General features: G+C 45.5%; 1 protein-coding gene across 1 annotated transcript in view; it reads right to left on the bottom strand.

Annotated features, from left to right (window-relative positions):
- The window catches only part of LOC144179586 (sodium-coupled monocarboxylate transporter 2-like), a 107,630-nt gene that overhangs the window by 50,897 nt on the left and 41,900 nt on the right, over nucleotides 1–14,833 (bottom strand). The window contains exons 5-9 of the mRNA XM_077707997.1: nucleotides 7,802–7,869; nucleotides 7,300–7,380; nucleotides 3,650–3,723; nucleotides 1,966–2,106; nucleotides 997–1,126 (exon numbers count right to left, since the gene is read on the bottom strand). Of these exons, the coding sequence (XP_077564123.1) occupies nucleotides 997–1,126; nucleotides 1,966–2,106; nucleotides 3,650–3,723; nucleotides 7,300–7,380; nucleotides 7,802–7,869 (494 nt within the window). The remainder of the gene's footprint in view (nucleotides 1–996; nucleotides 1,127–1,965; nucleotides 2,107–3,649; nucleotides 3,724–7,299; nucleotides 7,381–7,801; nucleotides 7,870–14,833) is intronic.

The following is a 14,833-nucleotide window of genomic DNA, read 5'->3' as shown; positions in this document are numbered from 1 at the left end:
AGTACAGGAAATAGACAGAATAGGAGCGATAACATATCATTACAAAACAGGCAGTGCGCCTTTACACATGTCCTGTACACGACAAAAGACCAAATAACAACCCCAGGTGGAAAGGTTAAGAGTACATACTTGTGCAGTGCATACAATTGAGTACATACGCACGTAAGAGTAAAAATTAAAAAGATCATAACAAAAGACCAAGTAATAAATACTGCAACGCACAGATTAAGGGTTGAGAATATAGGAGTGTAACCATGTACACGCGTAAGAGTAAAAATAACGAGTATAACAAATTTCCAGGGAAAAACACCAAAAACACGTGAAGACACAGAGGCTTCAGAGAAGTTCTGGATTACATTCTATCAAGTATTTCTTAGCATATCTTAAGAAATTTCTTGCACATGTCTCATATTAAGAACTGCGGGCACTTGAAACTGTATACATTGTTAGCTATAGTTTGTGCGAATTTTGGGTACGGTTTTTTTTTTTTGGAGCACGCAGGTAGCTATTTAGTTTCTCGTGTTTCGTGAAGTGAGGAATTTACGCGGTTTCGGTGTATACACTGGCGCAGGCGGAAATAGTATATTTGTTTGGGGTTTAGGATTCTATACTTCTTAAATATAGGGTGTGTGGGCAGTACAATCGGCTTGCCATGATAGCCTTATATTGCACGCAAAGCTTTTTTTCTGGAGGAGTAACAGCTTATGATAGTTTGAACTGCGGCTCGTAGACCTAAAAATTCCGGTTTAAGAAGTTCTAGCACGCTATCAGCAAAACCGTTCCGGGTAATGCCCTTTCATTTGGGATAGAGAACACATGCTCGACGAAATTCGCTTGTCAGTCCCTTTAAAGTCCGCCATTCTACATTCTCGAGGGCTTTACCGTTTGCACCCACTTTGTTTAATCCCGCCACCCACAGAGAGCACGGGGTGTGAAATCGCGACAATGCGGATGATTAAGCAGCATAGGTTCGCTGGTGTGTTCGGTTGTACCCACCTCATCGTACTTTTTGATCACAGACGCCTTCACCGGGTCACATTGGTAATAGAGTGCGAAGAGCACCAGGCCACAGAAAGCCGCAAACGACAGCGTTGCACCAACGCCCACCATGTTGATGTACAGCGACCTGGAAACGAACCGGTTGATCGGTGAACAGTGTTTGGGGATCGGTGAACAGATCGGTGAGCAGTGATCGGTGAACAGCTCCGCGAATACAGTGGGCTAAATCCAAAAAGAGTGCGACAGGGAACAACAGCTAGTAAACACGGCTGTTTGGGCATTGCCCCAGCCTATACACTATCAACATCACTAAGCGCTTCGCGCTTACGTTACATCACTTTGCAACAGCGTTTGCGCCGCATCATTGACTGAGTAGCAACGTTAAAACTGTTCGGTGTCAGGCTACGTAGAAATTACCGTAGAACCATCTGTGCTTACACGTATGTGTCTACATTTTTGGCCACTGCATCTGTGAATCTGAAATGAGGTGAGAGCTTGTGTACCGTGCGGGTGATCTAGAGAGGTTGTAAGAGAGCACGGAAAAGCGCACTGAGTAGGTTTTCCTACAGTGATTAAAAACCAATGAACAGTTTCGACTTTCCGGGGGTAACTGAACTAATGTTGTTTAGCCCGAAGTTTCATTGCTCGTTAGTTTGCACGTTATTAGACCGTAAATGAATTACGTATGCATCGCTATGGACTATGCCTGCATGCATGCTCAGTATTGCAATATAAACTCATTGCTTACCGACATATCTTACTTATTATCGCCAAGCGATACGGGGCTTCAAACCAGGCCAGTGAATGTTTCAGCGTGCCACACTAAGTGTACACGTTAGGCGAGAGTTCTCGTGAGCAAATAGATATAATGTTTAGTTGTTTGATCGTGCAACGAATTTCAACGGTCGGAAAATGTAATGTTGGACCCCTTGAACATGACTCGGGGTGGAGAGCAAGGTTCCTCACGTGCGGGCTTTGCGTATGGACCCCAGGGCACAGAATCTCTGGATCATGGTCTGGTTGGTGCAGAATCCCGTAGTCCAGATGACCGTAGACCCGATGGTGACACTCCAGAAGGTGAAAGTTTTCTGAAGGTCGAAGCTCACACTGCCGACGAAAGCGGTCACAGATTGCTTGTATTTACGTTCCACGTGAAAGGTCAACCGTTGCTAAAAGTGGAGACGCACAGGGTGTCTCAACTTTGGTTGAAACCAAATGAAAGGAAAACAACGCAGGTACGCCAAAAATATTTTCGTGAGGTCGTGTTAAGGTTTAAAAAATGCATCTCAAGCTATGCTTCAGTTTCAACAAAAAACAGGTATCAAAAAGCAGTGCGGCTCATTTAGCCATTTGGTTTAGGCTTGACAGGTAGGCTATAATCGCGTGACGTCATGCCTCCCTCGCTTGTCGCTCACAGAACAACTCTCCTCGGCGTTGGGCTTCAATGACAAATCAGTAATAATATTCTTCATTCTGTTTCACCGTAGGTTGTTTGGCTCATAACGTTAATTCTTACTTTTTGTCGGCAGCGCACACCCTCTATGAAAACCCAGCCAGCGTTTTATTATTAATGAACATCACTGACATAGAGCGAGAAAGATATCAAGGTTGTATATGCAGCAAGATGATTTCTGCGTCATTGTTTTAAAAGTAGACACCAAAGAGCCGTGTTCCTTAATGATGTCAACATCATTCCAGCTCTTTCAGTATTCTCTAACGATTAGGTGACTGTTGTATAGAGCGGCCAGGAAGATACGGAAGAGCTTAACAGACCCCCCCCGGGGTAGCGCAGTGGCTATATGACATTGTGCTGCTGAGCCAAAGGACGGGGGTTCGATCCCGGCCGTGGTGGCCGCTTTTCAGATGCAGGCTAAAATCAAAAACACCCTTGTGTCGAGGTTTAGACACAATTTAAAGATCCCAAGTTGTCAAAATTAACAAGGAGCCCTCCAATACTACTCGTCTCATAGCCTGCAGGCGTAGTATCTTCGCCGCGTCAAACCCACACAGCGCTCGTCCTCGTCCCTTCTCTTGTCTCGTCCTGTGTCTGTCTCGCGCTTAGCCTACAAGAATGCATCCCCGACAAGCCCAATTTAACACTCTCGACAAAAAATAAGCTTTTGACAAGTAAATATTAGCAGAGAAAATAATTTTTTATCTCTCTTTACTTGTGCGTGTGCGCGTGTATGCGTGTGTTGCATTTATTCAATGCAGTGGCAAACACGCTGATCATTCTCGAGGGTATTCGCACCTCTTTTACGTTGGCAACAAATTGGGACTATTAAGTCATTTGGGTTGTGACCTCAAGTTTGAGGCAATGTTGAATTCGAAATCAATATGTATGTGGAATACGGGGCTCAACCTATATGCCGAAGCGATAACACGACCTCAAATTGAATAGTGAGGATTATAGACTGCAGCGGGGCTGAGAAATATGAGTTATTCCTGTGCTACACGGGGACTTCCATTTGACAGTTGTTTGCTCCCTTGGAAGTGCACCCTGTGTATTTTCCACGAGCCGTAAATAGACAATTGGTTCGAAGGCCTTCCGAAGCGCTTTGAAACGGCAGTATAGTAGATGTATAAGATTGACGAGATGCTCGAGGTCAAATTCAGCAAGGTCCCTCGCTTACCAAGGCTGTGTACTTACTCGAAAAACTCCAGCAGTCCTTGCTTGTCAACAGTAGCGAAAACTGCGCCGACACCACCAGCCATCATACAGCCCTGCACGGCGCGGAGCCGCAAGAAGAATGAGAAAACAAGGCGTGAGCCATAACATTTCTCTTTTAGCTTTCGATGGAATTGTGCTCCGTCCCAAGCATACTTCAGCGCTGCGTCTGTGTCCTGCGTCCGGCATCCTGTGTCCTGCGTCTGTGTCCTGTGTCGTCCTGTGTTTTTGCGCTGTTTCACGCCAAATTATCTATCAACTGACCGCACTCAAATTCGTGTTGCAGTTAATATTGTATTTCCTCTCAAATTTGGTGCTTCAGTCACATGCGAACAACTCATGCGAAGAAAAATGCGGGCTTCATGCTTTTTCAGTCTATAGAGAAGGAAATTTCAGTTGGAATTCCTAGCTTTGGCACTGTCATTTACGACTGTTTGTAGATATCGTGATTAATAATAAGATAGTACGAGTAGGTAATTGTGCTTACGAAAATATTCTCATCAAGATTGAAGTTGTAATCCAGGCACGGAGATATTGTTGCATTCGGAATAACGCCACTTCATTTTACGCATGCTCTCATGGTCTTATCTTGGTGTGTTTTTTGTAAAGCACACTAGTTAGTCCTCGCTAGAGTACCGAGAAAGATTATACACATTGCTTATTTACGCTCACACACAGTCCTAATTTTACACCTGAAATTTTTTTTCAACTAATCCATGGCGGCCTTAAAATGTAACCTTGTAAGAAATTTGTTACTCCATCCCACCCACCAGGTCTACAATAACAAAGCACGACAAACATAGAGTACAGGTTCCACAATTATAACTTTAAATACTCTTATTTACCCTTTGTGATAAGAGAATGGAATTGTATTCCTAACGAAATTGTAACTAATTCATGCCTTGATAATTTTACTTCTAAATTATCTAACCTTTGTTAAATACTACGTCTTGATAGTGTTCCGTACTCTCTATTGCTGAAACTTTCACGTGTTACTATATGTAATGCATAATCGTTGTTATCCTTTTTATTTTCTACTTTATGTGTGTAGTCTATTTGGCTGATGTGGTAGTTTTCACCTCCATCCCTGTTTCTGCTATTGTGAGAGAGAGAGAATGCTCTTTAATGTGAACTGGTGAGGTCAGCCCTGCTAGGGACAAGGCTTGCTACACCAGATGGGGGGTGACTACGTTGATGAGTGGTGCATATCAGACATCAGGGTTACAGTAGGAAGAAGACAAACAGGAAGCGTTAAAAAAAATGAAAAAAAGGACAAGAAAAACAAGAGATTGCTGCCAACAGAGTCCGGACAAAAAAAATACAATTGAAAAGAAAATCGTTAATGGAAACGCTTAAACAAAATGAAAAGTAAACGACGGGAAAAAAAGTAACAACACCAACCCAAGAAAAATAAATAGATGAGCGCCACAGTGCGAAAGAGAAGATATCGTGACACACTTGCTCTGTCTCTGATCTAGAGAGATTTGTCCAGTTCAGTCTCTCGTAGGAACTGGAGCAGTACTTTTGTACCTAAGGTACTGTCAGCACTATTGGCCCAAGGCCCAAGAAAATGAAAAAGTTCGAGGCTGCCTCCATGACGTACACGAGAGAGGGAGCTCGCTGCAGTTTTTCGCGCAGCAGCGTATCGAGGGCAGACGCAGAGCAAGTGATTTACCGTCTCGCGCACACCGCAAGTCCGGCACAGGGGGGAATCTTCCCAACCAATCTTAAACTTAAAACTCCGAGTAAACGCCACATTCAGGCGCAGTCGGTGCAGAACTACTTCACACCGCTTGTTGAGGCCGCGTGGAAAACGGAAGTCACAATGCGGGTCAATAGCGTGCAGTGGCAGATACCTGCGGTGAGGGTCCTGCCACTCCGACCTTTGTGCAGCCCATCCACTTGCGAGGATAAGGGCGTTGCTGTCCTCTCGGGAGAAAGGAAGCTGGGTTGTGTTGCTCAGCAAGTGGCCTGCGCTGGCGGCTGCGTCGGATCTAATATTGCCTTGTATGTCCGAGTGACCAGGTACCCACTGAAGAGTGATTTCATGGCTACAAAAGGAGCGCGCTTATTTGTTATGTATACCCCAATCCTGCAACAGGCTCCAGAGTTAAAGCTGGCAGTATAAATAAATAAATAAATAAATAAATAAATAAATAAATAAATAAATAAATAAATAAATAAATAAATAAATAAATAAATAAATAAATAAATAAATAAATAAATAAATAAATAAATAAATAAATAAATAAATAAATAAATAAATAAATAAATAAATAAATAAATAAATAAATAAATAAATAAATAAATAAATAAATAAATAAATAAATAAATAAATAAATAAATAAATAATATTTTCATTCTATACCACGTTCGTTCCAATTTTTTGGCTTTGAAGGTCATAAACTTCGATGTAAGACTTACAGCACCAGGGCACTGACCTGGTTGACTTTCAGCGCCCTAGAATAAAGAGCGCTCATTCGCACTCGCGGCCAGTCGCATAACCCATCAGCGACAGATAGCGAGCTGGCGGCTTCTACCAGCGCGAAAATTCCCACACTGCACGCAAAAAGTTCGACTGGCACAACCGTTCCAGCAGCCAATTCAAGAATGGGGCGAAGTGAACTTACTGGTGGTGTTGTGCTAAGGTAGGTAAGTTTGCGCATTTTCGTAATTTCGAGATGTCTGCCTGACCTTGACGATTTCTCTCAAAAACTAGACCATTCAGGAACCACGAAAATCATTGGAAAAAGTCAGAAGGGTTGCACATTACTCAAGGAGTGACCTTAAATTCGCTTTCTGCAAGAATGCACAGCCGAACGTTGAAAAGTTTTGTGTGTCATTGCGAAACGTCACTGCCCACGGAACTACAGTTGGTTGCTAGCGAGTATCAGGACGGAGGTAAAACCATCTCCCAAACTTGAAACTGCGTACAAAACAAGCTAACCCTCGGAGCAATATCTGAGCAAGATGTTGCGTTTATCACCGAAGAACTTCGGCGTATTAAGCCGCGGAACAACTTTGTTCAGGCTGAAAGCTGCACCTGAGATACACTGAAGAACTGAAGAAGGTGTTGTACAAGCTTTTTTATGTGTCGATGATGCTTTTGTCATTTCAAAGACGCTGAATGCGCTTGAGTTTGCAAACGCATTGCAAACAATGTAAACGCGAGATTTTAGTTGGTCGAAATCAAGGTTTGGGCTCAAGCGGGAACCGAGGACCCGGGAATCTTATAAAGGGCTCTGTATCAAAAAACGGGCCCCACACTGTATACACGATACGTCGGTTCTCCCCCGCAGCAATGAAGAGAGATGTTTAGAAGCTTTGCTTTGAGCGAGCCCGTCTAATCTATTGCACTGCTCACCCTCCCACCCTCTTTCACTCTGCTGTCAGTGATGGAATTTATACGAGATAATGTTTTTATAAGCAAACCAGGTGCGAACCGCGCTGACCATTTTGACTGAAATGGCATTTAGTTGACGCGGTGTGTTTGGGGATTTGAAAATAATTCATTCAATGAATCCCAGAAAGCCTCGAAACATGATAATCAAAGCGCCCGACAACCCACCATGAGAATGCCCACAAATTTATTTCTTTGTTCCGCTCCCGTTCCCAGAGGAAAATGGTTTTACCTTGATGGCGACGATCATGAACCCGGAAAGCATCAGCAGCATCTGCACGACGTCAGTCCAAACGACAGCCTTGATTCCTCCCTGGGCAGAAAGGTTGTGATTGGTCGCATCGGCACCTGTTACGTTCATTTCAGAAGCGGAAGGCCACTGCGCAGCCAATTAGGCACGGTTAGACACGGCGAGTGCAAAGGTGCACTCGTCGTCGACAGCAGGCAATATTTAGGAATGTTTTGCGCGTGACTATATATGTATACATTATCATGAGCTGGCACAAGGTTGCACCGGGCCGATTCGCCAAGTACAACATCCGAGCTACAGAAGGGAAAAGAAAGTTTAAATACACCGGAGGAAATCTCGCCGCCTCAGTAATCACCATTTCCATTACTAAAGCTGCCATGCCCATCGTTGAAGCTATTTGTATGTAAGAGTATTTCCCTAAGGAAAAACGTGTAACTAGGGCAGCGTTTTCATGTCTGCGAGTTTCATGTATCGTGGTACTCACAATAGTCGTGTAAAAGGCGCAGACGGTTCCGTTGACTAGAATGGACAGCCACACCGGGAGGCCAGTCACTGCAGGAAACATGACACCGGAGACACATTCAGCCATGCTCAACCTCGTGGCTTTATACGCAATATTTACGGCACCTTGGTGACCTTAGATGTAACCGGAATGCCCAAACTTGAACCGACAGGTTACAGACAGTGGCTGATTTAGGGGGCCATGGAGTGCTTAAAAATATTGTGCACGAACAATCGCACACACCGGCGTTCGCATAAATACATCCAGAATCCGGCACATGCGCATACCTCGGCCCCACCTGCGACTAAACAAGAGCGGCGAGGTACTTACATATACATAATACAATAAGACGTGCTTGCACGCACATGCCCAACACGCAAGCAAAAGAAATTTTCTCGACGATGGTTACATGGAATTAACATTCACGTCACCTAGTAGCTTGGTAAAAATTATATCCGAGTGTACTTCATTTTTATTTGAGACACAAACAACGTTTCCCGGTCATCTCCGGAGCAACGGCAAGCCCTGGTGACCAGAGCGTTGGAAGCAGCGCGGACTCGCGTCCTCTTGGACCAAGTAGGCTGACCACACTCCCTCAACCTCCACCATGTGCTTAATAATTATTATTTTGCTTTCAAAAGAGAAAATTTACGGACGCCGTAGCAAATGTTGTCCTGCAGCTACATACATTCAGGCTAAATGTCGCATAAATAATCAATGATTTCTTTTTGCAATATTGTCACTGGCTTTCTAAGACTACAACTTTTCAAGCAGCCTGCTTCCTTTACACATCTTGAATACATTTGACGACTTCAAAACAATCCTTTAACCTGTGATGAACGCCACCTCCCATATAATTTAAAGACACCCGCAGACTTAGCCTTGCTGCACTTCTGTAGGTAGATATGACATGACCTGGAACATCACGAAACAACATGCATATCCGCTCCAAGCGCCTGTCGCGTCTGCCACCGTCCTCGTCTTCTTTGAGCTATGCCTCCGATTAAGTGTGTACCCACTAGCCCAACAACATGTTTTATTCCCGCTCTAAATACTTCTCCACCGAAATACTTCTCAACCTACGCGTTCTGAGTGAGGAACTCCGGTTACTAGATGAATTCGTCACTTTATTGGGGTGTTTGTACCACGTAGTCTATTATTTGGATATACTAGTTAGCAGCAGTCCGAAGGCATGGGTTCTTTCTAGTGGGCTGCACAACCCAAAAAGCCAAACGCTGTTTCTGCCGCTGCGGTCGTCATCGCCATCACCATCATGATGATGATCATCATCATCATCAAACTATTTATTGCCCCGGCGGGACGAAGGCCCTTCCTACAGAATTCCAACTGCTCCTTCCAACTTGCAGACCTCATTGAAAGGGGACCTTGAATGACATTGACGTCGACACAAACGGTGCATCATCAAGTACAAAAAATATCACGGGACCCAAGGGAGGCCAGAATCGAACCAAAGCATGCAATCTGTGTATACGAGATGGCTATTGGTTACCAAAGTTCATTACTGATTGAATAGCGGGTGACAGTAGTAATTTGTAAACTTGAGAAATGTGTGATTAGGATTATTTAACGCAAATTAAGATGTATTAAGGTGAATAAGAATGGCCTAATGATTATAAAGTAGGATTAAGGTAGGTTACGATGGACGAAGGCTTATTAAGACGTTTAAGATGCGTTAAGGTGAACTGGGGACGGTAAAAAAAGTGTAGTTGCTGCGTCAATAGGTGCCACGTGAAAATGAAAGGTACCTGCCCCAATGGTACGCCAGGCATTTATCATCAAAGCATGTAAGCAGATTTATTGCGGCGAAAACTGCACTGGCCATCTAATTTTTTTATCTCATTCCTGCGTCGAGTGAATGGTCTTCCACAACCTCCATCCTTGTCTCTCGATAGCCACTCTGTTACTCTGGTGTTTTACCAGTTGTCAGTCCATATTGCATGTTCAGCGCAACTCCACTACTTTCTCTTATTTCAGGTAGTACGCCTTCCACCCGATTTCATATTTTGATACCTAATCCGCGACTTCTGCAAACGATCTGCGGTCGACTATAGTGTTCAAAAAAATGCCTGCCCTGCAAATTTTAAAGGGACTCTGCAACACTTCCGATAAACGCTTTCACTCTTTCCTTCGCGTATGGAAGCACTGCGAAAGCTATAGTTATCGCCAACACGCAGCGTCGCTGCGGGATTCACTCTTTGCACCAGATACGCGTTCTGTTGCTGCTTAGTTTTTGTGGCTTTCTTTTTAAAGTGGCTATCAAATGCGTTTACTGCTGCAACGGAAAGACGGTCGGCCAATAGTCGCTACACCGCTGTAATGCCGTAATTAAAGCGCTAGAAAAACGCCAATACCAGGAAAGAGAGAAAGTTTTCTTGGGCAAGTCTCTAAGTTATCTCATAGGCATAGAGCATTAATGTTGGGCTGAGGTATTTTGTGACCATCTATTCTAAATACTGGATGTGTTTGTTGACTGAGTTCTGAAAGCATTTAGGATTTCGGAAAAAATGTTTGATACTTGTGACACTCGGCAACGCTAGACCTCCTTTAAACTAAACCCCTTTCACCACGTCAAAAGATATTTTGTGGAAAGGAGTGGCGCTCCCGACGCACAGCAACCCACGATCTCCTTTATGTAGTTCCCGTAACTGACACACCATTAAAGTGGCTCTAGCAGTTCTGTGGAAAAACATGCACAATAACAAAAATAAAGTGCGGCTAATAGAGCTTTATTATTTCAGAGAGAAACCGTGCGTTTTATTGTTGTTTAGAAAAAATAAATGGTAATTTCACATATTTGTAGTAAACAGCCATGATGGAGGGCTTTTTTTTAGCCTATGTTCCGTTCCTAATCTGGCTACAGTGGGCACATGTTTAGAAAAATACATTACGATTAAGTTTGCTTGGTGCAATTTAATTTAATTGCAGTTTTAACAATTTATGAAAGCAATATGAAATCGCATTTGGTCTCACTAAGTTCTGAGAAGCTTATGATTTGCAAGCGCCTGCTTACGAGGCTGCGCCGCTAGCCGCTCCTTTTTGTCCGGGAAAGCAGATAGGCAAACAACCCTTACGGGAAATGCCCGCTGCGGTGACGGAGATTCTCCTTTGTCGCGCGTCACCGAGGCGAACGCCGTTTCAGTAGCAGTCCTCTGCAAAGGCCTTTCAGGCGCGCGTGTGTCAGGGGTATAAAATATGTTGCACGGTCCCTTTAAGTGCCATTGCCCTGATCGACTCAGGATTGCGCTAACGCAGTGTCTAGAGTGCCGTCCGACGGCACCCTAGCTAATCGTTGCAGGCATGGCTACAGTGCCGTCCGACGACATTCGAATATTAAGTGCGAATGCACTTTATAAGCGACCCCAAACCTTCCACCGCCGGCGGCGGCGGCGGCGTCGGCGGCGGCGTTTGCAGTCCTCCTCTCTATATATAAAAAAAACAGCATCCGGCGCCAGGTTTCGATCCGAGGACTTTGCGGCCGCAGCGCTACGCTCTACCGACTAAGCCACGGACGCGTCGCTGATATCAGTGTTAGTAACGCGCCTTATATCTTTAACGCATTCAAACTACGTCGTCAGCGGCGTGCGTTGGCGACTCAGCGGCGCTATAGCGGCTTGATAACTGCGTGGTGTACACGTGATACTACAAACCCGATGGAAGAGATGGAAGAGAAGGCGGCGAGGCGGTGGGCTGCGGGGGCCGAGCGCAAGCGCCGCAAGCGGGCCGACAACCGTGCATTCGCACTTTCACATTCTCCCCCTCGGGGAAATGCGGGGGAATTTTTTAACACTGGGCTAGCAAAGGCTAAATAATCTGTCGTTTTAGTGTAGAGGATCCGTCTTAGCTACTTAATCCGAAAGTCTGTGGTTCGAGACCTGCTCCTGACTCGGTTTTCTTTTTTCATTATTGAATTGAAGTGCAATTTTTATGCCTTAGGTTAGTTTTGGTGTTGCAAATTATTTCTTTGTTTGCGTTAGGTTACCTTATGTTATGTTTAGGTTAGGTTGTCTAGCATTGCGTTATCTAGAGTGATCTACTACCAGACGCGGCAAATATGTTGTAAAACGCCGGTGGACGTCGATATAGTGGAATGCTTATAATACCGTCGGACGGCACTCTAGACACGGCCTTGCGCTAAATAGAAATTTGAAAACAAAGTTTGCTTGTGTTCTTGAGTAAGGGGGTATGCCGCGGTGAGGCTGGGTGTGAATCATTTTCCTCCTCGAGCGACGTATGCAGGCAGCGGTGCCCTTTGTACCTTTCCGAGCAAAAGTCGCCGCTCGTCATGCTCGTCGTTTATTTCGAAACATTTGAAATAAATGTCTTCTATCCGCTCCACGATTTCGTCCGGCGAAGTCGGTCGGAATTCTTCCTCGTTCATTATCGTTTTACGCCCGCGTCCTTTAAACGAGTCAGCTGCGTTACTGCAAATTGAAAATATTATATACACAATTCATCTTATCACAACCGACCCGCAAACAAAAATGGGCTCCGATCCACGCTGTGAAGGTGGTTGGAAAGCAAAGCTGTAAACAACACCCACAATAATTGTCCATGTGACGTCACTTGAATTCCCAAACGTGGCTCTACAAAAAGTGAAACCAGAAATTCTGCCAGCCGTTACCTAGAACTCGCAGGGGCGGTGTTCCGGACGCAGCAGCAGCGTCGGCCACGGTCGGGCTAGAGCGGCGTACGCCGTCGCTGTAGCCCGGCCGTGAGTCGGGAGAAAGAAAATGGAGGGGAACGTCTTTCTTAGGGTGAGACAGCGGAACCTAGCAATCCTGATGTGCTAGCTTGGAGCTACATCACTGTGCGACACAAGCGCGGACACCGAAACAATTCGGCATGTGAGCTTAGTGATTCCCATTTATGCCGATTTGAACTAGTTAGTTTGGAAAGTTTGAGAATTGCGAGAAAGCTGAGGGAACTCTTATAATCGCTATTCATCAGAACCACTTCCTCCTTTGAGCTTTTGTAATACCTGGTAAAACACAACCGAATTGGTATTCACCAATTTAGAAAACGAAGTCCCATCCGTGGCAAGCAGTGCAGAACAGTGCAGAACAGTCCCATTACAGTCCCATTACAGTCCCATTACAGAACAGTGCTATAACGACGCAATAGAAATACTCCTGAAGCGGTTCGCCGATCAGACTCGAATTGCGCAAGACCATCTACGGGCACTGATTGACATCAGAGCAGTTTCGTCGTCGAGTGACGTCGCACAACTTCGAAAGCTTTACGACGAGGTGCAGATACACTGCAGAAGCTTGAATGCACTTGGCACAAGCCCAGAGACCTATTGTGTTATGCTACGTGAGATACTCCTTCGGGCACTCCCCCGAGACATGGTCCTGAGGTACCACCGGCATTCTAAGACGTCGTCTACTGCTTTATCGTCAACCGGAGTGGAGCGTCAGCCCCAACTAACAGACCACAAGAAACAGTTCGACGATTTGATTATCTTCTTTGGAGTCGAACTTGAGTGTCTGGAAGCAGTTACACTGAGCGTGCCTCTGAGAACGAAGTTTAAGGCGAATGTCGAACCAAGAGAACAGCGTCAAACGGCAACTTTGAAACATCGGCATTCTGCGGCAGCCCCGTATGCCGCCGCTAACGAGACGCGACAGTGCCTCTTTTGTTCCGGCCTGCACGATACAGTGTCATGCTCGGATAAGAAAATCACTATGGAGCAAAAGAAGTCTCTCCTTGCAAAACACGGACGTTGTTTCCGCTGTCTGACCCATGAACACATCGCTCGACAGTGTAAAAGGAAGATTGTTTGCCCATATTGCAAACGACGGCACGTTCCCTCAATGTGCAACGAAGACCTAGAAGAACCAAAGAAAAACATGTATTTTGCCGGCGCAAGTTACGAACTTGCTGTTCCCTCCAACCAGGCAGGTGACAATTCCGAAGGTGACCTAGGTGACAATTGCGAAGGAGCAGAGCGAAGAACTGGTCACTTGGCCAAGAACGACGACCAGAACTTTTCCCTAGGATGCGGTACCTCAGACGAGAACTTATCAAAGAAAACGGAAAGCCAGCCACTGATGCATTCGGCGTCGTGGGAAGGACCCTCAGGGCTGTCTGCTAGGAGCAACTCGCCCCACGAACCGAAGAATTTTCCTATGCAGCCACAGCAAATAACCGAGGAAACAAGTCCACAGACCTCTAAAATTAAGATATGTACCTCGAATTCGGCGGAGAATAACCCATTGGGCTGTCTACTACAAACCCACTCCGTAGTTACGCGATCGTGTCGATTTGTCTGCAGCCTTCGGAACCGGAGAAAAATCAGCGGGCTTCCCACGACTGCGCTTCCGACCGCTGATAAATTTTGGATAACAGAGGACTACGGAATGCACGGCTTGAAAGGACCACGTTTCCCCAAGACTGCTTCTTCAGGGAGCCGCGTCCACATCGACATTTTCTACGGTGCCAATACAAGGGCCATTCGTCTCGTACTGGACCCCGACAAGAGTGTGCGAAAACGACACCGCTTTGTATTGTGCCGTCGGGTACGCCAGACTATACGCACAGACTGCGCAGGGACTTGCATCATGGCTGCCCTTTCAACGTCTCTACCCTTTATAAGCATGCTCGCTCTACGTCGTTGGGGACGGGAAGATGTAGAATCTTTTTGAGATCACAGCTGCATCGCCATCGACCGCCATCAACCTGCTGCAGCCAGCTAACCTAATAGACTTGATGGCCTCCGGCCAATCTCTCTTGGCTGGCATCAGCATCATCAGGGATCACGCTTCACGAGCGCACGCATTGCTTCTTTCTCTTCCCTTTGATGTTCCATTAAAGACAGACCTCCATGGTCGCTTCCCTCCCCCCTTGACGGTCGAGTCTCGTCCTTGGGGGTCGACGGATCCCACAGTAGTGTTTGTTTAGCGGCCAGATGTCTGTATGTGGTCTCTACATTTTGTTTTCGTGCCCTGAAAATCAACGTATCTTTGCCGTACAACCACTTAATTCCGTCGTGTC

This window comes from Haemaphysalis longicornis, unplaced genomic scaffold (genome assembly GCF_048455015.1).
Source record: "Haemaphysalis longicornis isolate Haplotype H1 unplaced genomic scaffold, Haemaphysalis longicornis Haplotype H1 scaffold_4, whole genome shotgun sequence".
NCBI classification, from domain to species: domain Eukaryota; kingdom Metazoa; phylum Arthropoda; class Arachnida; order Ixodida; family Ixodidae; genus Haemaphysalis; species Haemaphysalis longicornis.
Note: the sequence above shows the minus strand (reverse complement) of the source record. Positions and strands in the feature narration are given on the sequence as shown.